This window comes from Scophthalmus maximus, chromosome 7 (genome assembly GCF_022379125.1).
Source record: "Scophthalmus maximus strain ysfricsl-2021 chromosome 7, ASM2237912v1, whole genome shotgun sequence".
Lineage (NCBI taxonomy): Eukaryota > Metazoa > Chordata > Actinopteri > Pleuronectiformes > Scophthalmidae > Scophthalmus > Scophthalmus maximus.
In genome coordinates, this window is record NC_061521.1 from 12577884 (window position 1) to 12605000 (window position 27117).

Sequence of the window (27117 nt, forward strand, 5' to 3'; positions counted from 1 at the left end):
CCTCCACTTTACTGGTTGCTTAGAAACACTGCCTCTTTGGGGTTGCAAGTACCGTTACACGGCAGAAAATCCCGAACGGGCCAGATGACGGTGCGCGTCTTAACCACAAATGGCTTCAAAATGAATGAACGAATTACATGAGAAATGCAAAACCCTTTCATGAGTTTTACTCTCCATTATTTTATTTTTTTATGGGCTTACTTCACATTCAGCTGTTCGAAGGAAAGAGACCCCACTTTCCAATTCTCCAACTGTGGAGGCTTTTCAAGGGGAAATTAATTAGCTGGGTCAGAGTGACCTGTGACAAAGGGAGCGGAGATTTACCCTGCAGCTCGCATAAGGAAGCAGGAGGCTGAGAAGGTAGCCATTATCATTTTCTAATGCATGTGCTGGAGGAATTTATGGAAAAATTCTGTTCACAGTTTACATTGCTGCAACGTATGAAACCATAGATTCAAATTTTTCTGAGAGAAAACAGTGTTGATGCAGAAGCTGTGTGCATATAATGAGCTGTCCTTCAGGCTCAGTACTTTTGAATAGCTGACATTCTGTTTAACAAGATATTGGCCTCACATGTAGGGGTTTAGTTTGGGGCTTTTATCCCAAATTGGCTGAAAAACTTGCTGTCTCCTTTCACTGTTGGAGAAAAACTGGAATAATTACAACCCCCCCCCCCCCCCAATTAAGGATAAACTTGAGGTTGTTTGCAATAAAACACATGTTACACTGATTATTTATTTGGAAATGCATATTTAGACAATAAAAAAACATCATAAAAAAGGACATCTTCACTCCCACATGCAGATCCACACACCCACGGACATTCACTGAAGCCCTCTGAAAGCTCTATTATAGATCCAAAGAATGTTCCCCTTTGTTCAAAACTTATTTATTCCACTTCCATGTAATTTTGTGTGTAGCGGGTTGGTGGACAGCATTGAGAGGAAGAGTACTAGAAAGAAGAAGCAGTCATTCTGGAAATATGTCCATTAGCTGCTTCTAAATCAAGCAAGCCTTCAGATTCGACTGTAACTGTTTCCCAGATGCTTGTTGTTGTGCAATGCATCATGTGGTTTCCCCCAGTAGTCACAGACAGATTTTGACATGCCTCTCCAACAGCTCGAGCGTGGTTTCCCTCTGACGTCTCCTCTGTTGGCAGGTGTTCAGATATGAGCTGTATGTGCTTGTGAATTTCAGAGCCCGAATATCACCCTGCAGCGGAGCACCATGAAACAGGGCGCAAGCATGACGGAGAGAAGTGGGAGTTTTCACGCGTGGAAAGTGCTGCTGGTGGGGCTGGGTGCGCTGCTGCTGCTCCTGACCTATGCAGGTTCGGTGTTCCTGCTGGTTCGGCAGAGAGAGCTGACGGAGGAGCTGGTCAGGCTGGACGCCCGGATGCAGGAGCTGTCCCGGAGCTGCAAGCTGCAGGCAGGGATCGTGTCCACGGACCCCGGAGAGGCTGCAGAGCTAAAGACCTTACGCCGCAGGAGAAGGAACCAGGACGGGCAACCTGCACAAAGTCAAGACGAGGAGGACATGATGATGCTGATGACATACTCCATGGTCCCTGTGAGTCACCAAAATGCTTGAATATGGGCTCTTTTGTGAGATAGTGAATATTTAAGCTCATTCACTGCAATGTAAAATATTTAAACGGTAGATGTATGAAGTTCTGATTATTTTCTTTATGAGAGAGGACCGGAGGGGAATCAACACATTTTTTTCCCCATCAACTTTAATGGAGACATTTCCTCTCTTTTCCCTTTTGGGATTTGAAATATCCATGTAACGCAAAGAATCCAGGAGTCTGCTGCAGGGATTAAGAAGGGTTTCCTGCATACATACTTTGAGTAGTGGGGCATAACTGTGACCCGCTCCCCCTTCAACTGTACTCACATCCTCCGGAAATTGGCTTCTCTTCAGAGGGAGATACTGTATGACAGCAAATTTATCTCTAGTTTAAAAGTGTTCGACCAAATTATAACCTTGTTTCATTGCTGGGAAGAACTGCAGCCTTTCATTTCCATCATTATTAGATAATCTTATTACTTTTTGGATTAAAGTATGATGATGATGGTGTAAATTATAATGTGAAACACAAATAGATTTCTCTTGATGATGAGAGCAAATTAGGATTTGGCTTTATTGTCTCCCTTAGGAGAAATTTGTCGTGGGCGTTCGAGAGAAACGGAGATTGTAGCAGGACAAAGCTTTTCAACATATAAATGTACAAATTACACTAAATATTGAACATTCAAGATTTAACATTTAAGGTGGTGTGAATGTGTAACTTTGGAAAACCTCCACTGAGTTGTGAAGGAAACTTTTCCTGAATAAGTGCTCTTGCAGTCAGTGTTAATGTTACACTGTATTTCCGCTTTTTTCTTAATTTCAGGCCAAATCCCTCATCGACCTGTGCTCCAGAGGAGTTTGTGTAATAGGTGCATTTCAAGATATTTTGTATTTTTGATAGTTTATTGGTTTTAATTGTTGCTGTTTTCAGTTTTTGTGATTATATTATTATTTTGATCTCTTTTTTTCTTAAACAGGTCCACCTGGACGTCCAGGTAAAAACAGACATTTATAGTTAACTGCATAAAAGACTTAAACCAAGCAGATATTTATTTTATTTTTTATTACATAACAAAGTTCTTTTGCCTGGTAGGTTTGCCTGGTGGAGCTGGTTCACCAGGACCACAGGGTGTGGCAGGGCCAGAGGGGAGACGAGGAAGACGAGGTGAGAGACCGGCTGAGCCACGCAAATCTAATAATCAATCCTTGTGTATCAAAGAACAAGACAAATGAAGCGAAGGCCGTCACCAGTTTGAATCAAACGTCTGTTGTGTAACATGAGCATCCCACTCACTATCCAGAAGATCGTCTCTTCATATCTGCCAGCTATTCACTGGACTGATTACAACTTCATTATGTTGTGATTTGTTGAAGTATTTCCATATGAAAGTCACTCCATGGATAAACTGTTTATCTTTCACTCATTTTCAAAAGGCATCACAGATATGTACAATTTTTGTTTTTCATTTCGAAAAAAGTTTTTTCATGTTTCATCATCTGCTCACACCTTCATAATCCTGCAATTAGCTCAACATTATCCTGTTGTCTTCTTTTTATTTCATTTACATTTTTGAATTTTTTTTTAAAGCTAACTAACTAACTATTAACTGTAGGACACCCTGGTAAAATAGGAGAGCCGGGACCTAAAGGGGACCTTGGGCCTCCACGACTGAAAGACGAAACCTGCAACAGCATTCTCACTGAGGGTGAGAGACGACATGATACTTGAATCAGATATGAATAATGTGTCTAACAGGGAAGAGACACCATATCCTCACAAAGTCACTCAGTAAAAAACCCTCCACAGTAGAGGGAAGCTGGAGGTCAGGTTATATGTTGATGTCATTAAATGCAGAGCGGCAGCGCAATATTCATGATTTCGGTATTAATTTGAAAAGCCTAAAACATTATACACCACTTTTAGAACATTTAAACGCTAAAACAGTCCCCACACTAAAACCAACATGGCCACAAGAAATGCAACTTTATTCTTCATCAGAAGTTGAGCCCAATGTAAGCTACGTCAAGCTCCACATTTGTATATCAAAAAAAGAGGGTTTTTTTTTAACTTTGCCACTCTCAAAATGTTACTCTTGAAAATGAAATAAAACATATTATTTATAAAGTATTTTTTAAATTGTCTTGGAGTTAGAAATAATTGTAATTGACTTGAATGTCTGACTTGAAGCTTTGTGTATATCTGAAGGTCCTCCTGGTCCAAGGGGTCCGCCTGGTCCACCTGGTCCACCTGGTCCAGCCTGTCCTCACTGTCATTCTAGTAGAGTGAGAAACAAGACCATCCATGGACACATTCGTCAAACCAACAGGCTGATGAGTAAGAAAGTCTCTGCAAAATCTTCATATACACTAAACCAGCATGTCTCATCGTCACTGCTAAAGCTTTCTTCACAAAAATGAATGAAGGAAGAATAAATTAATTTATAGCCATTTCAACATGGGGGGAAATCTTACAGCAAAAACTCTTGGTTGTGATGATGACGCTCCATTATTTTTAGAGTAGTGGTGTAGCCATTGACTTTTTTTATATGCATCATGGCATCCCTTATTATTATGATTAGTAGTTTAAAAGTATCAACAAAACATTAATGTTAACTATTCATTTCTCTATATATTTAGAGGCATCTCCTCTCCTGACCAGGGAGGCCATCAATGAAACCGACACAGACAACAGGCGCACAATGAACAAGACTGGTAGGAAATAATTTAGTATTTACATCAACAGTTATTTGAGTTCATGACTTTTATTATAGGCTTGTTATTGGCATAAATGAATGCGTACCATTTCTTCTAGTTAAGTTTTATCTTTCTTCCTGCAGAATCACCAACACCACATCCAGCTGACGATGCCAGAAATGTGCTGAATGTTACAGACTTTGAGAAACTTCCAGATACAAAAATGGAACCTGGTAAACAACCATTTAGAGCAGCAGGGAGACTGACGACGAACACACAGTATCTCTGTCTGAAAGAAAAAACAGACACATCTTGTGATGAGGTCACACCAGCCACAAGGCCTGTCAACATGTTGATGTTCCAACCCAGTTCTCAGTAGCATTACTACATTATTACATGAGTACTCAGTAGTTATTACTACATTATTACATGAGTACTCCGTAGTTATTACTACATTATTACATCAGTTGCCACTAAGACATTTTTTAAATGAGTACTCAGTAGTCGTTACCAAATTATTACATGAGTACTCAGTAGTTATTATTACATTATTACATGAATACTCATTAGCATTACTACATTATCACATGAGTACTCAGTAGTTATTACTACATTATTACATGAGTACTCAGTAGTTATTACTACATTATTACATCAGTTGCCACTAAGACATTTTTTAAATGAGTACTCAGTAGTCGATGGCAAATTATTACATGAGTACTCTGTAGTCATTACTACATTATTAGATGAGTAAATGAACACCATGCTGTGTTGAAGAAGATTAAAACTAGCGATTGAGACAATAAACCCTTTAGGAAGTTATTACTGATGTTATACATTAAGTGAGAAGTAGAGTCATTTTAGACTTCTGTAGAAACTGACTTATTTTGGCTCTCTGCTCGTCAATTGAGAGAATGCGGGTTTCAGGCACTTCTGCAGTGGCTTCACCTTCCGGACCTGGTGACTACAGCACATCCATCTTTATATACAGTCTATGGTCAAAACCACGTCTGTGCTAGTTCCCGCTGCAGTAGTAGCGGTAGTAGGCCCACAAACACACACACAGTCCATGTTATTATGTAAAACACCATTTTACTTTTACTTTCTAGACTCGGTATCATTTCATCCGGATTACAGCCACAGAACCTTGAATGACACCGACTCCGAAAATGTCACAGAGGCACCAGTAAAATTATCAACAGGTGGGAAATAATATGTTTTGAATTTGATTGTTAACTATCCAAGGTTTATCTTTTGTGTCCCAAGTAGAGGCTTTGCATAATAACACTGTTAGTATTTGTTATGTAATGTCTCATTTAATTCTACAGCCCTGATTTCTGGCGACCTTGGCCATGACGGTGATACCTTCAGGGGCAGTGGGAATATCACCAATTCAACAAAAAAAAGTGGTGAGAAACTGTACCACAACTGTATGTCCTGTATTTAGTGAGTCAGTATTGACCAGTTCACTTGCATGTTTAACTCATAGACATAGAATCTGGAATGCAAACATGTAAATGAAAGGAAGATGTTGCTGACAGTTTGCTTCCCTGATTTTATCTAATTTTATACCACTTTTATTTCATTACACTCTAAAATTCTAACCATGACATACTTTATTATGATTCTTTATAAACGATTCTGTATGACCCATACTGCCTGGTTTGATATACAGACTGTTTGACCCTAATTCTGTTTTATTTATACAGAGTCAGTTTCACCTCGTCCAGGATACAGACATGACACCTGGATTGAAATCAACACAGGGAATTTTACAAAGGCACCAATCAAATCATTAACAGGTTGGGAGATATTTGAGTTTATTCACATTTCGTGTTTGCACACAAACTTGATCTGAATGTCATACCAAACTCATCTTTCTTTCCACAGCGTTACCAACACCATATTCAGCTCATGGAGCCGGAGATTTCTTTAATTTGACTAACTCAGAGAGACTTACAAACATAGATAAGGAGACTGGTAAGCAATAATTGGGTTACTCAAAGAATTCATCAAATATGTCAAAAGGAAATTAAAGTTATCATGTTTATTCATGCAATCTCACGCAGTCAAGTAGTTTCATATTGAAAAAAGTATTCAGGGGTGGAAGAAGTATTCAGATTCTTTACTGGAGTAAAGGTAACAATACAATATAAAAGTATGCGATTATTACTGGTACATTTACTTTTACTGATACTTTAACTGTCAAGTCGTATTGAAAGTGGAAATATAAAATATAACTGTTTTTATTGATAAACCACATACCTTTTATTTTAGTAGAATCAGTGGCATCTCATAAAAACAACAGCCACACCCCCTTGAATGACTCCAAAACAGAGAATATTAGATGGACACCAATACAATTACTAACAGGTTGGAATATCAATTGGTATTAAAGAACCTCAATGCATAACCAAAATTGACCATAAACATTACTTATAATATTTCATTTTATTCTGCAGCCCCACGTTCTGCTGACCAAAGCAGAGATGCCTACACTGGCAGAGATGCCTACACTGGAGTCATCACTGATAAGCCCATTAAAAGTGGTAAGAAACTGTATCTTTTTTATTATTGATTAATTTATCAATTTTGTTTTAGCCTTTTTTCTCTTTGCTGCAATAGACATCCAACAGCCTCCCTGCAGATGCTTGTGTATATTCAAACAGATACAGTCACAATAAAATGTATGATCAGGAAACTCCATTTGAATAAATAAGCTTTAATGTATCGTTTCAAACTACTAACAACTGCTCGACTTTCTGAAGACCAAAACAGTGATGCCTTCAATGGCAGCCGGACTGTGACTGAAACACCCATGAACAGTGGAAAGAACCAATCACGCTACTGTGTATTTACTTTATTTGATATCAGTGTTGGCTCATTCATGTTTAAAATGTACCTTCTTCAAAATGCGGATTTGAATATATTTTTTCATTCCATATCATTGAATTGAAAAATCCTCATTCATCCATAATCATATTGCTAAAAAAAAACTAAGTGCTGTTCACTAGTTGTACTCTACTTAAAGTATATCTGTTATATGAGAAAATGTGAAATTACCATTTTCATATTATTCCTCAAGACTCAAGGAACAAAAAACTAAATACAGCTATCAACAATGGATTGACAAAAACGTAAAATCCCTTTTTAAAATTAAATGACAGTACGATACAACAATGAATTCATTTTTAAAGTTGAATCTTATCTTTCTTTCTGCAGATCCATCAAAACCACATCCACCTAACAACGTGAATGTTACTGATTCTGACGAACTCCTAAACACAAAACTGGAACCTGGTAACAATTTTCATTTGCATGGAAACTTTAAAGACGAATCAAACTTTAGTTAATCTCAATACTATTTTATCTTCTAGAGTCAGTATCATTTCATCAAAACAACAGCCACGGCAACATGAATTATATGAAAAGTGAGAATGTTACAAGGGCACCAGTGCATTTATTAACAAGTATGGTACACTCTTTTTTTATTTATCTTTTGTTAAAGAAACAATGACCTAAAAACATATTTTTTTCTAATGTTGCATTTCATGTTTCTTTCAATTTTACAGCCCCACTTTCTGTGGAACTGACTCAAAAGATGGAACCGTACAATAGCAGTGAAAACCTTATTGATACACCCATGGAAAGTGGTAAGAAACTGTCTTGTGTCCCATATTTCAGTTAGCTTTCAGTATTGTTAATAATAACAATGTAATATAATTAATAAAATCTTTTTTTTCTCAAACCAAAGCCCCCTCCTCTTTAAGATGCTGATTTAAAGATTTCATTTATACAAAGGTAAACCTACTATTTTTTCTAAACGTTGTAGAATTTTTCTCCTACCTTCTTCTCTAGACTCTTCATATCCGCATCAAAACAACAAGATCAATGAGACGTGGACAAGAAAAGGTTTGAAAAATCTATCTATCTATCTACCTATCTATCTATCTATCCATCTATCTATCTATATTTCTATCTACCTACCTACCTATCCATCCATCTACCTATCTATCTATCTATCTATCTATCTATCTATCTATCTATCTTTCTATCTATCTATCTAAAAATATGTCTTCCTTCTTTAGAGTGCAGTATTAAAGCTATTAAATGTTCGGAGAAAGTCACCAAAAAGAAAAGCACTTTCGGAGCCTTGATGTCAGATGTTTCATGGCAGGATGATGGTAGATACTGGCTGGCCGATCATTTTTCAGGTGATTTACAATGCAATTCATACTTTCATCATTCATCACAGAGTTTGGTGATTTATTATGGGTTTTACAAAATAACATTTCTGCCTCAGGTCGAATTTTGGCAGAATATGAGAACATCTCAGCCTTTCAGAGCACAAGCAACAAAAGTATAGATGTCAGGAGGTTCTACCAGGGATGTGGTCATGTTGTGTACAAGGGTTCATTTTACTTTCACAACGCAGGAACTAACAATCTTATAAAGTAAGTATGTGTGTGACTTTTTAAAAAATGTTTGTGTTCAGTATCGTGTCTGTCTTTTAACCTTTTAACTCACATGTGATCATTTTTTTGATTTGACAGATTTGGACTGAACACTGGGAGAGTAGACACTCTGACCATGGGAAACAGCAGATATAACAATCTGACTTATCTTTTCCGCAACTCAAAGACTTACTTCAAGTTTGCTGTGGATGAAAATGGACTGTGGGTCATTTTTGCATCGGATACAGATGATAATACCATGGTTGCGAAGCTCAACCCTGACACTTTCTCTGTGGACACAGTCATTAAGACGTCCTACCCTACAACTAAAGCAGGAAATGCATTCATTGTGTGTGGATTGCTATATTTTACAGATGATAACGACAGAAGAGTGACATACGCCTTTGATTTGAAGAAAAATAGTCCTTTTGATGCAAGTTTTGAATTAAGGCCTGCTAAAGGCATCTTGGCTATGCTGTCATACTATCCCAACAAAAAGCTTTTGTATATGTGGGAGAACAGCAAAGTGAAAACCTGCAAAGTTAAACTCAATGTGACTGAAAAATTAACCGTGTAAATTGAGCAATTAAAGACTTTTTGAAATAGCAGGTTGTTTTTTTAAAAATATGATTTTTATGAAACAGTGACCTGAATTTGACGGAGATGGAAGTTGCTGGTAGAGGTTTATTAGGTTGCACTGGCTATTGTTTGCCTTGAATGTGTGATCCTTCAGTAAATTCAAGATCACTGAGAAGTGACAATGGCCTGAAAGCAGCGTGATATGGATATTGTTTCACTGAGGAAAATTAATTTTGAGCTGCAACAGGTTTCGCAAACGTCTCAGTGAAAGTACTTGACTGACGCAACAGAGAAGAAGGAACAAGGTCTTCAGCAGAAGGCTACACAAACAGAGGTCATGAATGAGTTTCTACCGTCCTAATAGGCGCAGAGCAGATGAGCAGAAGCACGCAAAGAACCTTCGATCTGAACATACACCAGGAAAGAACCTTTGTCTGCAGAAAAGTTTATCAAGTGGGACAGGCAGTCAACCAGATTTCAATGTCTGTCAATGTTTTTATGTTGTTGTTGTTGTTGTTGTTGTAATTTGTCAGGAAATTTGAAGTATGATATAAATAAATAAAGGTTTTATGAATTTACTGTTTATCTTCTGAGTCTGACTCAGTGGAAAATTGGTAGTTGACACAACATATATAAATATATATTTATATATATTATATAAAAATAAATATACTAAGATGGCAGAAGGTAGTTGTGTAATCCTGCCAAGACAAAATCGGTGCAATTCCCCGATATACAGACTTATGATAGTACAGAGAGCTTGTCTGAGAGAGAAAACGAGAGTTAAGTTACATTCCACCACGAGAAGTAACTTGGACAAAAAATATGCCTCATGAGACAGTCGTTTTAATCTTGTCCCCTAGAATTTCAATGGTCCAGATTTTTTTGTTCCAGACAGTATAAATTATTTTGCCACTATTTTGTATTGTTTGTTTCATTGTTTGTCTTATATTTGCAGTATATCATTAAATTGAATTGAAAATGTATTATTTTACTGCCTTAAAATTGTTATCCCGTTGAAAACCATGTGTTAATTATTATTTACAGGTACGATCACCCAAACGCAACACAGGTTCAGCATGCTGTGAACGAGGATCACTCGAACGCACCACCAGTCCTCCCGGTGACGTGCTCCTGACGGCCAGTAGATCTCCACTGGTCTGGATGGCTGTGAACTGCGTAGACACGAACGAAGCCGCCATGTTTATTCACAACGATTACACTTGTTGCATCACCTGCGCTAAACATTGAACCCGGGGCGAAGGCTAGCTCGCTAGCCGTGTGAACGACCTAGTTCACAGCAGCAAGCGTTCGCGTTACATCACCGTGGGTCGTGTCCCACCTGGGAAACAGAGGTCCGAACAAGCGAAACGCGTCCCCGATTTTTGCAGTAGATACTGGGACACGTCAAAGTGAATCTGTTAAAACGAAAGCGATAGTGACTTAGCGGAATTGTTTTCCAGAAGGGGACTGTCTCAGGACGCGAGTGGTTTCATCGTGCCTTGTGAGTAAAACGCAGCAAGCTAATCGAGCTGCTTTAATGTGCCGTCCTAGTGCCGTACTCTGCATGTGCACTCGTCCTGCGGGGTGTGTGAAGACACCGAGCCGAACCACTGCACCACACTGGTCGTCTGTGCGACCGGCCTCGCTCGTCGTCGCCGCCGGGGCCGCAGCGCTGCTTCGCTACGGCCTGGGCCTCGCTCGAGTAGCTAGCCGCTACCCGCTCCATGTAACCCCGCCAGCCAGCTACATCGATAATCTTGTCGTTTCGTCGTCGTGTGGTTGAGAGGAGGCGCTTATCGGCAATGGTCGGGTCCGTCAACACACTGGGAGGCTGAGACATGTTGGATTCCAACAGTTATGAGCAGCGCTGTCCAATTCATATTGCGTGACCTACCCTTGCTAATGCTAACAGTGACGTAGAAGTTATGACATGTCCATCGCTAACTGTTAGCCATTGCTGTCTGTTGTGCTACTGGCTAACACCCCCCCCCCCTCATGTACACCGTGTTAACTTTCGGTTTGTTTACAGGGTTTTGAGCCAAAGGAAGAGTTATGTCCTGTCCATGCACCTCGGCTGCCAGGTTGTTCCTAAACACTGCTCACAGAGGTAAGGAGGAGGCTGGCTGAAGCTGCCTGACATTGTTTTGTTTCAACCATCGAAGTGGGTCTCCAGCTAACCCAGAGCCCCTGTTGTTATGACAGTCATGTGACGACGTCACCGCCAGGTGGAGAAGTCACTTGTAAGAGTTGAGAAGCGACGGCTAAGCGGAAGTTGTTACGTCACCCGAGCCTTTTTATGTAGTTGTGCAGCCGTGATTTCTGACAGTGCTGACAAAGGGATAAAACACTTTGCAACGACAGAATAGTGTCAAGTAGCTACAGCTAAGCTAACTTGTAACAGCCACCAACCTGTAGGAGCAGAGCATGTCATTCTGGCTAAGCTTCACCTTCCTGTCACGTGCACAAAGAGGTCAAAACGGAAGCACAGGTTGTGACTATCAACTGTACATCCGTCAATTCATTTGCAGATACATTTTGGGATTAACAAATTCAATATATTAGACAGTGAGCAGCAAATTTTGAAAAGGACATTACAGCTTCTCAGAGCCCAGGAGAAGTCCTGTTGTGTTCTACCAACAGTCCAAAGCCCTGTCATATATTACCGTATGTAACTTAGTAGAAAAACACCACAGTTGCAAAACTGGATCCACTATTTGTTCGGTATAATTGCTTCAAAGATGATTGTTATTACCAATTCAATATTAATGTTTTACATGTTTCACACTCCATTTAAAAACTTCACTGTTATCGGAAATTAAAGCTGGATGTTGCTGTTGTTACAGGATTGTCCTGCTCCCGCATTCAGTTCTTTTCTCTGAGTCGTCAGGGGTCTCGGGAAACTCATGTTCCTACCCAGGTGCGGGTGAGGTCATTTTCAGAGACTGCTCTCTGCTATGCCTCTAAAGATGGGACCACGAAGGACACTGGAAGTGATGGTGGAAAGGTAATCTGCAGGCAGGATAAACCTCATATGTAGCTTTCTACCATTGAAGAACACTTCACCACTTTGTACATGGAAGAGATGGTAATGGTGATATGTGCTGACATAGTCGTGTTTACACAGAAAAGCATCAGTGAGGGGAAGAGACTCTCTGGCTCTGGAGGATCGGGCAAGGGGGGAAGTCAGCTGCGCTGCCCTAAATGTGGAGATCCATGCACGCACGTAGAGACCTTTGTGTGTGAGTAAACTTTTAAATATTGCACAAACCATGTAACAAACACATTATAGTTAAGAGGCAGTTTGTGGTGTGTAATTCATGTGCTGTCTAGTTATTTCAGTCCTGTTCTCTTGTAGACCACAGGAGATAAGGTGGAAGTTGATTTAATTAGCCCAATTAAACATGAATATTAGCAGTAGTACATTTTTACATTTGAGGTGGTGTTACACAGAATTGTGTTAACTGGATACACTGCAGAAAACTGCAGGGATTAAAGTAAAAAAAAAAAAATAGCCATTAGTGTTTCTCAGAGGCCAAGGTGACGTCTTAACATGTCTTGTTCAGCATACAATCCAAACCACAAAGATATGTGGTGTACAGTAATACAGCTTTCCTTTAGTTGAATTCCAGAGAGAGGAGTCATCCTGCAGGGAATCAACCCCACAGGGGAGGGGTTGTGACAACGTGAGCGAGCCCAGTGGCATTTAAGGTGTTGAATGTCGGCTATGTGGATGGGAAACAGACAGTTTGCAAATATTATTGTAGGATAAGGGCATGTAGCTAAAAACTTTTTTCCATGAAAACCTAACGGAAGTGACTACTGAGGTTCCCATAAGATACTTTATTTGATAAATGTTTGATCTTATAGAGTAGTTTTGATTAACAAGTTAGATTTTTTTTTTATTTGCTGACATTTTCCGAGCGCTAGCCTCTGATTTCAATCAATGGAAGCAGGATGTTTGACAAAAAAAGACCCTGTCTATCAATCACGCTCCCAAACAAAGTAATGAATTCTTTACTTACACTTCTCTCTTTATAGCAGAGCTGTCAGACACATTGCAAACACACTAAAACAGTCAGTGTGGCACAAGTCTGTGTCATGTTAGAAGATTGTAGCTATGCCTCAGCCTCAAACTGTACCTACCTCCATTGCTCTTTTGCCCATGACTAGTTAGGCAAACTAATTTCCGATGCCCCAAATCACGCTTTAAAAATAAAATAGGATGTTATAAAACATTTTGCAGTTACATACCATATACAATTAAATATACATGTTTTCTATCATTTTATCCATTGATCAAGTCATTGAGCAATTACCTCTGGCCTAATTTGAATTAAAAGGCTTCATTTTCCTTTACTATAATTAACTATATGTTTACAAGCAAGATTAGACTATGCAATAAATGAGATCAGTATATATTTTGGAATCATATCTTGGCATTTCATTATTTATATATGTTTCTCTCTCTTCGTTTTTCTGTGGGTCAGCACCAAACTGTTGGTATTTCCCTGTCATTTCAGTCACATAACCGATTTATTTGCTTCTAATCAGCTTCATCTGCAAGTTAGAAAATGTGTTAAGCTGTCTCAAATGTTTCGTTCAACCAGGCTGTGAAATGTATCAGCATTGACTGTGTTGTGTGTTACTCTTTTGTAGCATCAACACGATTTGTCAAATGTGAGAAATGCCATCACTTTTTCGTGGTTCTGTCTGAAACGGACTCTAAGAAGGGGCTAAACAAAGAGCCAGAATCTGCTGCGGAGGCAGTGAAACTGGCATTTGCACAGAAACCTCCCCCTCCCCCCAAGAAGGTGAGAAATTGAAGCAGAAATTGAAGTTGTCATAATGTGCTTATACGCGACATTCACTAAAACGTAACACATTCTTTTTTTTTATATGGTTGTGAATTATAAATTCCTTTTTTGTCCCCCCAGATATATGCTTATCTCGACAAGTACGTTGTTGGCCAGTCCTATGCAAAAAAGGTGTTAGCAGTTGCAGTATACAATCATTACAAGCGCATCTACAACAACATTCCTGCTGGGAGTCGACAGCAGGTTGAGGTGGAAAAACAGCCGTCACTAACGCCTCGTGGTCAGTATCACTGTCGTCTGTAGATACACGTAGATGCTTATATATGTAGCACCGCTACAGTTTCATTTAATGTCTTTCGTTGGTTTCAAAGTAGAACAAATAATCTTTATCCTGTTCCCTCTGATCACTTCCATTATTCCGTTCACTGTTACTTTTCCACCTGTAAACTGGAACATTGTTGCTGTCTAATGTGGAAAATGCTATTGTGCATAAAAAAATCAAATAGAACTTTTGAAAAATTAAAAAACGATCACTCTTTTGTTATATGAGCTCAAGGTCAGAAAGTAACTCTTTTTGCAATCGAGTAATTTAAGGAAATGTTCTCCTATGTTTTGATAAGGAAAGTTTGCCTTTATTCAGCAATTGAGAGGCAGACAATATGATCATATACATTACAATTATATACTGTCAATTAAAGACAACAAAGCCTTTAAAGCATTATATCCTGCTGTATTTGATGAAAATGCGAAAACATAATTTGAAAACCAGGATTTCCTTCAAAGGATTTCCTTCAGAAACCAATACACTTGCAGTTGCTTTAGTTTGTCACAATAAAGCAACAAGACTTGGGGCAAAATATCTTAAATATTTTACTGACTATAGAAATAACCTTTAAACGATTGCAGCTGTGGCCCTTGGTTATAACACATCCTTAATCATGATCTGTATTATTTGGCATTTGTTCAATAATTACTATACATATGTAAACAATTTTTGCAGGATTGCATTACAAAATGACAGGATGGAAACAATTCATGTTAATTATTATATTGATTTGAGTACTTTCATCCTCTCCCCGTAGAGATAGAGATGAGAAGACGAGAGGATGAATACAGATTCACAAGTAAGTGATTGGTCCTCCTTACTGCCACTGTTATCTTTGCCAGTGGTGACTGTAAAAGTCGTGACACTTAAAATCTAAATTTTACTGCTTTTATTTTAACGATTAACACAAATGCCAAACCGTACAGACCTCGTGACCTCTCAGTCGTTGCTTTGCCCTTTTGAGTGAGGTGCGTCTTTTAAAATATTTGTAGTCATGCTCAGCCTAAAGAATCACAGTTCCAGTTTTGGAGCATGTACCATGGGTACAGAGGACCCACAGAAGTTACTGAAGCCATAAAATGAAAACGATTAATTTTGACTGACCACACATTAAGATAAGGTAGCCCAGTGACCTACATTCACTGTACTGTAATGTTCTCTGCACTTTCAGCTGTTACCAGTCCAGCTCTCCTCACTTAGTAACTATGCACTGGCACCGACTAGGGAACTGAACATGGCATGCTTATTTTTAGCCTGTACATAGAAACTGTTCCCAAGCACGGATTGACATGTTTACCTTCAATGAATGGCATGTGTAAAATGTGCACTAGCAGCATTGGAAATGGAAAGCATACAGTCGCTTTTCTGTGGTTCTGTATGTTCCATGAGAGGTTCTTACTTTTCAGTCACAAAGCTAACACTGGTTTTTGTTTGTTGTCACAGAGCTGCTGCAGATTGCAGGGATCAGTCCTCATGGAAATGCGCTGGGAGCGTCCATGCAGCAGCAGGCGAGCCAGCAGGCACCTCAGGAGAAGAGGGGCGGAGAGGTCCTGGACTCCACCCACACTGACATTAAACTGGAGAAGAGCAACATCATACTTCTAGGCCCAACTGGCTCAGGTTGGGGGTTGTCCTAAATTGTAAATGTGCTGAGTGTCTCTTACCAGATCACGGTGCAGTTTATGCTGCGTATTGTCGATCATCTGTTGTGCCAAAAAGGAATTTGATCATGATTCCTCTCATTTAACGCAGGAAAAACATTGTTGGCGCAGACACTTGCTCGTTGTCTGGATGTTCCCTTCGCAATTTGCGACTGCACCACACTAACTCAAGCTGGATACGTGGGAGAAGACATCGAGTCGGTTATTGCTAAGCTGCTGCAGGATGCCAACTACTCGGTGGACAAAGCACAGCAAGGTGGGCAGACTCACTGAATTTACGAGCACTACAGTTTCCCATGTTTAATACAAAAAGCAAAACAAGTTACAACAACAACAGACCGTTGTCTTGTCGTTTTCAACATTAAATGTAGAAGGTTCATCAGGGACGAGGACTGAATCAGGTCATGGTAATATATGTCAAGCTTACACCACTGTGACCCTGTGCTTGTATTTCATGAACAGGTATTGTGTTTCTGGACGAGGTGGATAAGATTGGCAGTGTGCCAGGAATCCATCAGCTGAGAGATGTAGGTGGAGAAGGAGTCCAGCAGGTCAGTATTCAACCTACACTAAATAAACCAATTTGGCAATGTGTTAATATGTTTTCTATATTTATCTTATGTTTATATACATCACTGTGAAATTTAAAAAACAATGTTTCTGAACATATTGTTTTGTAAGATTTGAATTTAAAACAGAGCAGTAGTTTTTATATTTATGCGGGTTGACCAAGACTTATTGTTTTGTTTCTGTTTCCACTCTGTCAGGGTTTGCTTAAACTTCTGGAGGGCACAATTGTCAATGTTCCTGAGAAAAACTCCAGGAAACTGAGAGGAGAGACGGTGCAGGTCGACACAACAAACATCTTGTTTGTGGCATCAGGTGCCTTCAACGGACTCGACAGAATCATCAGCAGAAGAAAGAATGAAAAGGTAAATTAAACGCAGCTCAAATACGCTGACTGTCAGCAGATCTTCAGCCAACATTCTTGTTATCCTCCTTCACGCCTCTAATTTGATCCTCGTTTCACCATTCATCAGTATTTGGGTTTCGGAACTCCTTCCAACATGGGGAAAGGGCGGCGTGCGGCAGCTGCAGCAGACTTGGCCAACAGCAGCGGTGAGACGGACGCGGTGGCGGAGATCGAGGAGAAGGACAGACTGCTGAAGCACGTCGAGGCCAGGGACCTGATTGAGTTCGGCATGATCCCAGAGTTCGTCGGCCGCCTTCCTGTGGTCGTTCCTCTGCACAGCCTGGATGAAGAAACGCTCGTCCGAATCTTGACTGAACCGCGCAACGCTGTAGTGCCCCAGTACCAGGCTCTTTTCAGCATGGACAAAGTAAGAGCTCTTGACACGGAGGCTTCAGTACAGGCCGCAATCAGACAGACAACAGCACCGTGCGAAAGAACACAACCTCATTATTCAGGAGACAAAATGGCGGCTCATCTGACAAAAAAAAGTCGATAAAGGCGTAGTGGTTGACACAACAATGCAGCACAGTTGCTCCTGTGATTATGATAAAACACTCACCTCAAAGATCTACGACTCAATCCATCCTTTCTGGATCTTAGTAAAGTGTCTGACCGCTACACCCCGCCAGTGCAGCCCTTTTTATCTTATCTACAAGAAAACTACTTCATGATGAGAAAGTTATCCATTTGTGTCTATTTGTTTGGACCTGAAACGAATTGGAATTAATCTGAAGAGTTTTTCTTCTTTGTTTCAGTGTGATCTCAACGTGACTCTGGACGCCCTGAGGGCCATAGCCCGGATGGCTCTGGAGAGGAAAACTGGAGCTCGCGGGCTCAGATCCATCATGGTATAGGAATTTTGCCAAAATTATCAAACTTTGAATACATTTTTGTAATATTGATGTAGCACAACAACTAAATCTTCTTTTTCAACAGGAAAAGCTCCTTCTCGAGCCCATGTTCGAGGTGCCGCACTCTGACATCATGGCTGTTGAGCTGAACAAAGAAGTTGTCCTAGGGAAATCCCAGCCCAGATATATCAGGTCGGTATCTCTCTGCTCACAGAACAGGGCCACATATAGGTCACGTTAGAGATCCGATTCCTGAAGCCCGCGCTCCAATGAGGCTCCATATTTGTGTGTTATGAAACCTGAACTGGAGTTTCCATTTGAATTTCAGAGCTCCAGCCAAGGAGACGGCAGAGGAGGAATACGACTCGGGCATCGAAGAGGAGAACTGGCCTCGACAGGCGGATGCTGCTAACAACTGAACGTGTCACTAATTTCAGGAAAAGACATTAGATTATAAGTAACCCTTGGATGCCAACCCCGGGTGTGATTATAGCCCCTGTCATACAGTCTGTGGACATTGTGTAGAGGTAATGAAGGCCGCTGGTTCTCAGCGAGGAGCGTTTTCACCATGAACAAGTTTAAAGTGTAACAACCTTTTGGTCCCGTGCATCAGATGTTAATTCTCTAGTGGTGCACTCGGTGCACACGGTTGACCTTTATACAATATTTCAATCTCTGGGGATTGTTAACAATTTTATCTATATAAAGATAATGCTATTTTATTCATGAAAGGATATATAGCTAGTTTATTTGTTTTCTTTTTTTTGTGGTGATGGGCTGTAATGGCAAAGGAAGCAAATGGATATTATGGGATCACACTGTACACTTGAAAACGTGGGCTGCTGAGAAAGTGTAGACGTGATGTTACCATGTCGAGTGATGCCTTGTATCAGAAGGGCATAATATTCCAAAAGCACATCAATATTTTTATGTTGTTTTTTTTCTTTTACCACCATTGTAATAATGGTGCCCACAGTGACATTGGGCTGTAAATGTTGAGCTACACTGCTTCGGTAGCATTTGTAAGCAGTTTGTATGACATGGCCTCAGATTAGGAGAAAAACATTGTGAAGCATAATGCACCAGCACACTTGACAGAGCAGGTAAAATATAATGGTGACCTTTTTAAAACAGCCAGAATGGTTATTTTTCAGTGTTTCGCTTCCTCCTCTGGCCCACCCTTTAGGGAATGTACACGTTTGTACTCGCAGACCTCACAGGATTAGCTCAGATTGCTGTTAAACGAAGCAGGATTATCAGGTGACCTTGTGGATTTAAGTTTTAATGAAATATACTCTGATCAATTTTTTTTGTTTAGTTTTGTGCTATCCTCCAATATTCATGACTGAAAACTATTCCTAAAGCAGATATCTAAACAGAATTTTCACCAATTTCAGTCTTTTCTCAAACAGATCATCTCTCTGCTGCTTTGTGAAGCACCCTCACAACAGCAGGTGTTTTTACTTTCTTTGTTTGTGCCCCAGCACTTGAAACTCACTTCACCTGTAGTGATGTAATATCCTGTTATTAAATGGCACCTCAAATCACATGTCTGTAATCAACCCCCCCCCTCGCCGAAAGAACCACGCTGCTGTACTCTGCTGTGTGCTATAGAAAGATTAAACTAGATCCTTCTCTGATTGCTTTAAGTTGTCACTTCAAAACTGCTTTTCGTTTTCAGAGGTCTGTTACAGAACCTGTAAACAACCCAATTTTGTCAATCTTAAAATATATTGTGATTGTTTAAAATATAAATAAAATGTGTATCTCTGTACAAAATTTTAATTTTGGTCTTTTAACTTTCAACCCAGCAAAAACTTCAGCACAATGAAATGTTTCACGAATGCAGGAGACATCACAACACTGTGCCACACTCTTCCACTGTCGCCTTTATGTAATCAGCTAATCTCTGGAAAGTATTATGCTGTTCTTGGTTTCCAAATACCTCAGCATTTCCCTAATCCCCCTTCAAATCCATGTTGAAAAAAACAAAGTCAAACTGTTTTTTAAAAGTGAATCTGCAACTAAACAAATGTAAAATATACCTCACATAGTTCACAGGTATTAAATTTAAAACATGTTAGGATGAGAAATAGAATGACAATTAAAACAATAAAAAAAACAGTTTTCTAAATAATAGCGCTCTATTTGTTTAGTATTACTTTGGCAGATTATTATAGATTGTGTGTAAATATCCCATTGTTTGACAGTACCGAAAACAGGTGTCAGAGGAATTATTGGTAAACAACTCCTCAGATGATGTCAGAGGCTTAGTGATGAAGAGGTTTATCATGATGTCTGCGTATGAGTAATTCACTCCAGACAACTGTTAATGCTTCAGAGCACTGTGAACCCCAGAGGAAATACTGCACAAAGGTAAGACATTACCCTCCCCAAAAAATGCAACAAAGATTTGGCCTATAAATGTGTGAACTCATGAAACTTCTTGTGTTTCTTCTGATGCAGATTAATTAGTTGTTGACGATGAACACGCTGGAGGACGTCCCCTTTCAGACGACGCTGGGTCCACTGGAGGAGTGGGTGCAGATGGTGACGGCTCCGGATGTCACCGCACCAGACTGCCACCGGACACTGCGAGAAACTGAGGTCGAACATCCGAGTGAACGGTCACATACTTTGTGTTTGTATCGTCTTCAGCAGCGTTCCGTCTTCGCTCAGTGAGATCACTGGTGGCGTCTAGCACTGAGCCCATCTTCTCTTGAATGTAGTTTTGATTGATTTATTTTTACCCTCCAAAAACAATATGCATATCAATTTATTTATTTTTTCCTCTGCAGTATCGGTTCGACCTGGAGAAATGGATTTTAACTGGGCAGCGGCCAGTTTGCCAGGCCCCATCCTGCCCCCCTTACTGGCTGATGTTTAGCAGCCCTCAGGAGAGTCGTGGGGCCAGTCGCAGGAGCAGCGAACCGTGGTCCCCGTGCCTGCGGCCCCGTAGTCACAGTCTGAACTCTGCAGACGCCCGCCGGTTGCACCATCGCACCGTCAAGTTCCTTGTTTCGGACTCCGAGGACGAAGACGGTTACCACGAAGACAACGAGGGCTCCTCCACCGACGATGCAGCTCACACTATGAGGAGCAGGGTGCGACCCTGGAGCGCTGCGCCCAAGGACCCCATCCTCAGAGTCAAAGACATGCACCCCGGTCCTTCCACTCGCCACTGTAAGACCGCCTCGCCTCAGAGCCTCCGTGGCCAGAGAGGCACTTCACCTTCACTCCCGGACAAACAACCTCCGCGAGCACCGGAGAAGCAAAGGTCACAGCAGGCCCGGACCTCACTCCACGGACAGAAGAACGGCAGGAAGAAGCAGCGTTCACTGGGCTCTGTGGGCAGAAACTATTCCCAAAACACACCAGCTGCTGGTCCTACATCCAGACTGCTGCAGCAGCAGCAGCAGCAGCAGCGACCCTCCTCTGCTGGGCCTGTTGTCAAAGTCCAAAGACAAAAGGTCTCTTTTTTTGTTTTTTGTCAGTGTCTCTTGAGTATCATACTTGTACGTTCATCACATTTCTACTTAATTATAATTTAATAACCCACAATGCTTTTCTGCTCAGGCCCTGAGGACCGGTGGCTCTCATGGGATTTTCTTTGACTCGGCTGCAGATTTGTTGTCAGCACTCAGCCAGGAAGAGAGGGAGCTTCTTGGAACCATCACAGAGAATGGTTACCCATTACGCACGGCCATCCTGGCTCTGCAGAAGACGGGCTACCGCAGCCCAGAGAAGGTGAGTCCTGCTTTGAGTTTAAAATGTTTATAATCAAGCCTGATAATCGGTAGTGGAAAGTATCACAAGTACATTTCCTCAAGTCTGATATTGACCTGCCAGCACCAGCATGAGTAATTTCCTCTTTTTGACACTTTCTCTGCTAAGTTGAAGAAGCAAATATTGTACTTTTAACACCACTACATCTATTTGATGACTTTGATTACTTACTAGTTACTTCGCAAATTCCGAATAGCAACGCATAACGTGGCACCACCTTTATCAGCTACGATTATCAATAATTATAATACGATAATATAATACACTTTATTGTGAAATGTACAAGTCTGTAGAAACACTTTTTCAATTTTGCTACTTTTAAAGTCGAATGCAGGACTTTAGGACTTGAAATCAAATATATTGTAGAAATCTACATCATCACATTGTTACTTTTATCAAAATAAAACATCAGGACTTCTTCCACGGCTGCATGGTGGCATAGTGGAGTTTGCATGTTCTCCCCGTGTATGCGTGGGTTCTCCGGCTTCCTCCCGCAGTCCAAAGACATGCAGAATGGGTTTAGGTTAATTGGAGACTCTAAATTGATCGTAGGTGTGAATGTGAGAGTGAATGGTTATCCGTTTTGTATGTGGCCCTGCGATAGGCTGGCGACCTGTCCAGGGTGAACCCCGCCTTTCGCCCAATGTTCGCTGGGATTGGCTCCACTGAATAAAATATCATTAAATGCAAGTTTTGACGGCCATTTGTAAAACAAGGACCCACAGTATAAGGCATCAAATATGCAATTCAAAAAGTTGTCAAGATGCCAGAACTAAAACTTGGATCCTTTAAATGAGCTCACATGGCAATTCAGTCTAATTTATGTGACTATAATAACATATTAGTGATTTAAGCCCCAAATCATACCCTATAAAGATACTGAAGTGTAATGAGGGAGTTTCAGCTCAGTCTACTTAGAAATATAACTTCTATGGGCTGTGTGAAGAACCAGAATATTACTCTCAATCATTCGTCCTTTTATCCACAGATCTTAAAATACCTGGTTGCCAGTGACCGTCTGTGCGAACTGGGCTACGATGAAGCGCAGGTAGAGGAGGCCTTGGAGATGTTTCAGAACTGTGAGAGCAAGGTGATTTATACACATCAAATGATACGAGAAGCTGAACCACAGGTATATGTCCTTTAGCCCCGAATGTGATGTGAATCTTAACGTCTTATATATTTTAGGCTGCCGAGTTCCTGCGGCTCCTGACGCAGTTTAATGAGATGGGCTTCCAACAAAGTGCGATCAAAGAAGTGCTGCTTGTTCATGAAAATCACCGCGAGAGGGCTCTTGAAGAACTAATGACACGCATGGCTTAAAAAAAGATAATCTTCTTTCTAAAGGTTCATTTTTACGTCTACAGTATGTGGAACAGACACTAGCTTCAATTGGTCTCAGAGTTAAAAGGATTCCTTAACCATAGAGGCTAGGATGAAACTTTTGGAGGTATGATTAAAAATTAGACAAGAAAAGAAACAGTTACACCTGATGAGGATGAACGCTTTTTTAAAAACGTTTATTTACAGGTTGATTTTAAAAAAGTTTGACAAACAAATGTAGCTGTCATTCCAGCTACAGGAAGAAATTCTTGGTGTGCTGGCTGCTGCTACAGTACTAAAAGTAGTGCTGTAGATGATTAATAAAAGTCCACTTAAAAGGCTATAACCCTAAAAGAAAAATTATCCAAAAGCCAAAACAGAAAATACACAGTAGAGAGCACTGCTCCTGCAGTTGCCCTGAAATATAGTCTTGTGAAAACAGGATAAGAAACGTTCACACAGATTTAAATATTTACATATTTTCTAAGAAGTTACATTAAAATTCCCTGTTGTCCACTATATAAAAAAATTATATAAAAAACAAATCACCAAACTACCGCTGAGCTGGATGACTCCCGGTGGTGAAGCAGCTCCTCTGGACATCAGTGATGACTGACGGTGGAGTTCAGCAGTCCGGACTTCACATTGGATTTAGACGCCTTCGAGAGGTCTCTCTGTGAACAAAGGACCACAAGTCAGTATCTGCGTTTGTAATAAACGTGTCAAAATGTTAAAGTCAAATAATTTAATATGAAAGACATATGTGTTAGCATTCACACCGTTAGCACGTGATGTGGTAATATGAAATGCAGCTATACATTGTGAGAAAATATTTTGGTGTTAGTTAGTGGCCGAAGGAACAAGAGATGAGTCTTTAGTATGTCAGGAATTAATGTGGGTGAGGAAAATGAATGATTACATTTTCTCATGACATACTGCACTTTTTGATGCAGATTGTTTCTAATCAGTTTTTATATTTAAATTATTTATCCTACGTTATACAGCCATGTGAGAGGCGCTGTATGCATGGTTGCTTTTTAGTTGCTCCACTTGATAATACCCTACATTTTTACCATAAGGCCATCATAACTAAAAACATGGCTGTAAGCTCCTAATTAAAGGTCATCATTGTTCTACTATCCCCTTAGTCATTTTACAGAATGTTAATTGCTTGTCTGATTGCAAAGCTGATCCATTTTGTATGCCAATTAAAAATATTTATAAAGCAGCAAAGGTAAAGGAGTATTTCCTTCAGATTTCCAAATGTAATATCTATGATTTCCAAACTTCACTCAACTGTGATGCCACATGTTACACGGTGAGCCATACATTTACTGGGTTAACTATATAATCCGGAATCTTGAAAATAGAATAACGCTCAGTGGTATATTGTGGTACTGATTTGAGTATTTTCCATAAATGGATTATACTCGAGGACTTGTTGACTAAACAGATACAAAACCTCATTTACCGCAAATTCCGTATAGGAGCCAGCAATAGAGTTAAAGGTGATGGTGTGATCTTGAGTATCCTGAGACCTTAGTGCGCCACTCGGAGTGTTTCTGTTAAGGTGGGAGAGGTTTTCCTTGTTTCGGTCTAGTGCACGAGGAGTCTTTCCATTTCCAGGAGTTCGCAGGCCGAGACCCTACAACAAGACCAGCTAGAATGATGATGGGGTTTTTTGCCAACTCTTTTATCTCAATATTAGAATACAATATTAATAATATGTGACCAAAATTAGTGCACACCCCATCTAAAACACATTTGTATATTACAAAAAAGTGCCACTATTGGTACAATGCATTTGGTTGGTGAGAGGACGACAGCGAACGTACCTTGCTGGCAGACAGAGGTGGTTTCTGGATGGAGGAGTGGCACATGGTCCCACCGTGGCCTGAGCTGAGGAAGCTGTTCGGAGTGGAGATGGTTGAGGTTCCGTTGAGCTTCGAGGACAGAGGCAGAAAGGAGGGTCAACTTTTTATGCGCCCATGCAGCATCACTCAGTGTTGTTCCACATTCAGCGCAAATCTGACAAAACTGCAGCAGCGTCTTACCTTTCTGACTTTTCCGGGTGTGGGAGTTCCCATTACTCGCCTTTTGGTCGGCGTCCTCACTGCTGTTCCGAACAACATGTCCTCTTGAATCTGCTTTGTTTTTTTCAGTTGCTATTCCAAACAATAAGGATCACATTAACAGCACTTTTCTGACAGGAAAAAGTTACGTTTTTAATCGAAGCAATACTGTAACTCACCCTGTCCTGTTTCTCCCTCTCCTTCTCATTGTGGTGTTGCTCCCACTGCTGCTGCACATACTCAAGGAATTTCTGTTCATGCACAAGGAACTCCTTCCCATGCTCCTGCTCCCAGTCATCAATTTGGGCCTTCAGACTCTTTTCCAACTGGAAGAAAAAAGAGAAAATGTGTTTCACACAGCTGCTACAGTTAACAGATTTAGCACAAACAGTGGAATGCCAAACATTAAGAGAGAGTTAGAGTCCAATTTCTAAATTACACTTCCTTTGTAAAATCTAGTGAATAACAATCAAAACCAAATGCACTGAACTACAGATTAGTATGTATTAATAGCTCCACCTTTTGTTCCAAACTTGTGATGCACCAACCTCTGCCATTTAGATTACTTGAGCTTGTGTTTTGTTGCCAATAATCTGTTTCTTTGCCAATTGGATTCCCATAAACATTTTCCTCACCTTAGGCAAACTCTTCTGCAGGTCAGCTCTCTGCTTCTCTTCTTTCAGAAGGTTCCCACCTCTGTTGTTGAACCTTGAAGGGTCATTAGCCTTTTTCTGAGATGAACACATTGACACAGACATTAGAAACGTTTTTTTCCAAATGCTTCCCCCCTGCAGAGGACAGTACTCACGTCAAGTTCCAAGTACAAGGTCCAGTTGTCCTGCCATTTTGCGACTCCCTCAAAGAGCTGTTTGTGATCCTCATAATACTTCTTCAGGGTTCTGACCTCGGTCTCGTGCAGATTGAGAAGCTCCTCAGCAAAATCATCTGTTGTAAGAAAACAACAGATGATTTACAGAGCCACACATACAATTTGAGATAATCAAGCGCATACATTCAGTTTGAGGGGCTTTGTAATGAAACAGCAGCAACTCACCATCGTGATATGCAACAAAAGCCTGCTGCTGTTCTTGGCTGTAGAAGCATCTCTCCCAGAAAAGGGCAATCTCAGCTCTGATGGCCTCGATGAAACTTTTCATGCTCTGCATTTTCAGCACCTCTAGACGCTGGACCTCCGCCTGGAGCTGGACACACCATTACAACTAGTTATGGAAGAATTAAAAGAGCTTTGCGGGAAAACCACTTATCAGTGAGGTGAGTGACCACACAAGGTGAGATTTCTTACTGCCTCCACGTTTTTCTTCTTTGACTTGACCATGTGCTCTGAGAGCGCTTCCCTCTCCTCTTCAGGAATCTGAAGTCTTTCCCAAAGCTCCTGGATCTTAGTGCGCAAAGCTGAACAACGGAGTTCCTTCTCAGCCTTGCGATCTTGTAACTGGGGGAGAGAAGAATACATTCATACATCCACTATAATTGTCATATTTTACAACGTCAAATCAAAGCATCATCAGATTAACAAACATCTTGATGCAAATGTCACAAAGTTACCTGACTGAGGAGTATTTTAAGGGCGGCAATGTTGTCATTAGACAGACAAAATGCCTCTTCGTCCTCACACATCACATCCATCTCAAAACTGGTCTCAGGGTTCTGCTCCAGATCCTCCATGTATACAATAATTTCCTTCTTTATGCTTACAAATTCCTGGTGGCGATGCTCCTGAAAGAGACAGTAATAAGTAAGGGATGAAGCAACCCTTTCTTTTTTTTTTTTTTTTTTTTAAAAGTAAGCGAGTAAGAAATAAATGATGCAGTCAGTAAAACCTTCTCTTTGGTCAGATCATCGACGTAAGCCTGATATGTTTCTAGCTGCTCCAGCGACGGGATGGAGTCGTGGTCAATGCAGAAGGGCGTAGTGCACATGATGTCACACAGCTCACGGTCTTTGACAACGAGGCCTCTAAGCTCTTCCATTCTCTGCTTCTTGTGCTCC

General features: G+C 40.5%; 4 protein-coding genes across 10 annotated transcripts in view; 3 read left to right on the forward strand and 1 right to left on the reverse strand.

Moving 5' to 3' along the window:
- Positions 1 to 1100: 1100 nt before the first annotated feature.
- On the forward strand, positions 1101 to 9873 carry LOC118315248 (gliomedin). 4 transcript variants are annotated; one of them, XM_035642379.2, is made up of 21 exons: positions 1101 to 1569; positions 2396 to 2441; positions 2550 to 2567; positions 2666 to 2737; positions 3186 to 3278; positions 3779 to 3907; positions 4210 to 4284; positions 4410 to 4499; positions 5376 to 5468; positions 5595 to 5675; positions 5976 to 6068; positions 6157 to 6246; positions 6547 to 6639; positions 6729 to 6815; positions 7489 to 7566; positions 7644 to 7736; positions 7839 to 7919; positions 8125 to 8178; positions 8355 to 8480; positions 8570 to 8720; positions 8820 to 9873. In XM_035642379.2, exons 1-21 carry the CDS (start codon positions 1228 to 1230, stop codon positions 9295 to 9297), a joined length of 2463 nt encoding a protein of 820 aa, XP_035498272.1. In that variant the 5' UTR covers positions 1101 to 1227; the 3' UTR covers positions 9298 to 9873. The 4 variants fall into 4 exon arrangements, with proteins under 4 accessions (XP_035498272.1, XP_035498273.1, XP_035498274.1 ...); XM_035642378.2 differs by having other exon boundaries at positions 1102 to 1569; positions 6544 to 6639; XM_035642380.2 differs by lacking the exon at positions 7644 to 7736 and having other exon boundaries at positions 6544 to 6639.
- Positions 9874 to 10510: 637 nt separating this feature from the next.
- Positions 10511 to 19711, forward strand: clpxb (caseinolytic mitochondrial matrix peptidase chaperone subunit Xb). Of its 4 annotated transcripts, none has more exons than XM_047333275.1 (15): positions 10511 to 10654; positions 11332 to 11409; positions 12146 to 12306; positions 12427 to 12541; positions 13959 to 14113; positions 14237 to 14396; positions 15199 to 15240; positions 15885 to 16061; positions 16194 to 16358; positions 16565 to 16653; positions 16870 to 17034; positions 17143 to 17442; positions 17831 to 17923; positions 18012 to 18118; positions 18255 to 19711. In XM_047333275.1, the coding sequence occupies exons 2-15, from the start codon at positions 11355 to 11357 to the stop codon at positions 18343 to 18345; spliced, it is 1875 nt and encodes a 624-aa protein (XP_047189231.1). In that variant the 5' UTR covers positions 10511 to 10654; positions 11332 to 11354; the 3' UTR covers positions 18346 to 19711. The 4 variants fall into 4 exon arrangements, with proteins under 4 accessions (XP_047189231.1, XP_047189230.1, XP_047189233.1 ...); XM_047333274.1 differs by having other exon boundaries at positions 10515 to 10803; XM_047333276.1 differs by lacking the exon at positions 10511 to 10654 and adding an exon at positions 10868 to 11112.
- Positions 19712 to 20377: 666 nt separating this feature from the next.
- On the forward strand, positions 20378 to 23221 carry LOC118315265 (ubiquitin-associated protein 1-like). The gene is made up of 5 exons (XM_035642420.2): positions 20378 to 20533; positions 20725 to 21396; positions 21503 to 21673; positions 22701 to 22802; positions 22901 to 23221. The coding sequence occupies exons 1-5, from the start codon at positions 20411 to 20413 to the stop codon at positions 23033 to 23035; spliced, it is 1203 nt and encodes a 400-aa protein (XP_035498313.1). The 5' UTR covers positions 20378 to 20410; the 3' UTR covers positions 23036 to 23221.
- LOC118315252 (protein regulator of cytokinesis 1) overlaps positions 23206 to 27117 on the reverse strand; it is a 5008-nt gene continuing 1096 nt past the window's right edge. The window contains exons 4-14 of the mRNA XM_035642387.1: positions 26949 to 27117; positions 26674 to 26844; positions 26411 to 26560; positions 26162 to 26309; positions 25916 to 26052; positions 25743 to 25838; positions 25287 to 25433; positions 25090 to 25200; positions 24871 to 24978; positions 24507 to 24680; positions 23206 to 23709 (exon numbers count right to left, since the gene is read on the reverse strand). The exon at positions 26949 to 27117 is cut by the window's right edge and continues 65 nt beyond it. Coding sequence (XP_035498280.1) covers positions 23638 to 23709; positions 24507 to 24680; positions 24871 to 24978; positions 25090 to 25200; positions 25287 to 25433; positions 25743 to 25838; positions 25916 to 26052; positions 26162 to 26309; positions 26411 to 26560; positions 26674 to 26844; positions 26949 to 27117 — 1483 coding nt within the window. The 3' untranslated portion in view covers positions 23206 to 23637. The remainder of the gene's footprint in view (positions 23710 to 24506; positions 24681 to 24870; positions 24979 to 25089; positions 25201 to 25286; positions 25434 to 25742; positions 25839 to 25915; positions 26053 to 26161; positions 26310 to 26410; positions 26561 to 26673; positions 26845 to 26948) is intronic.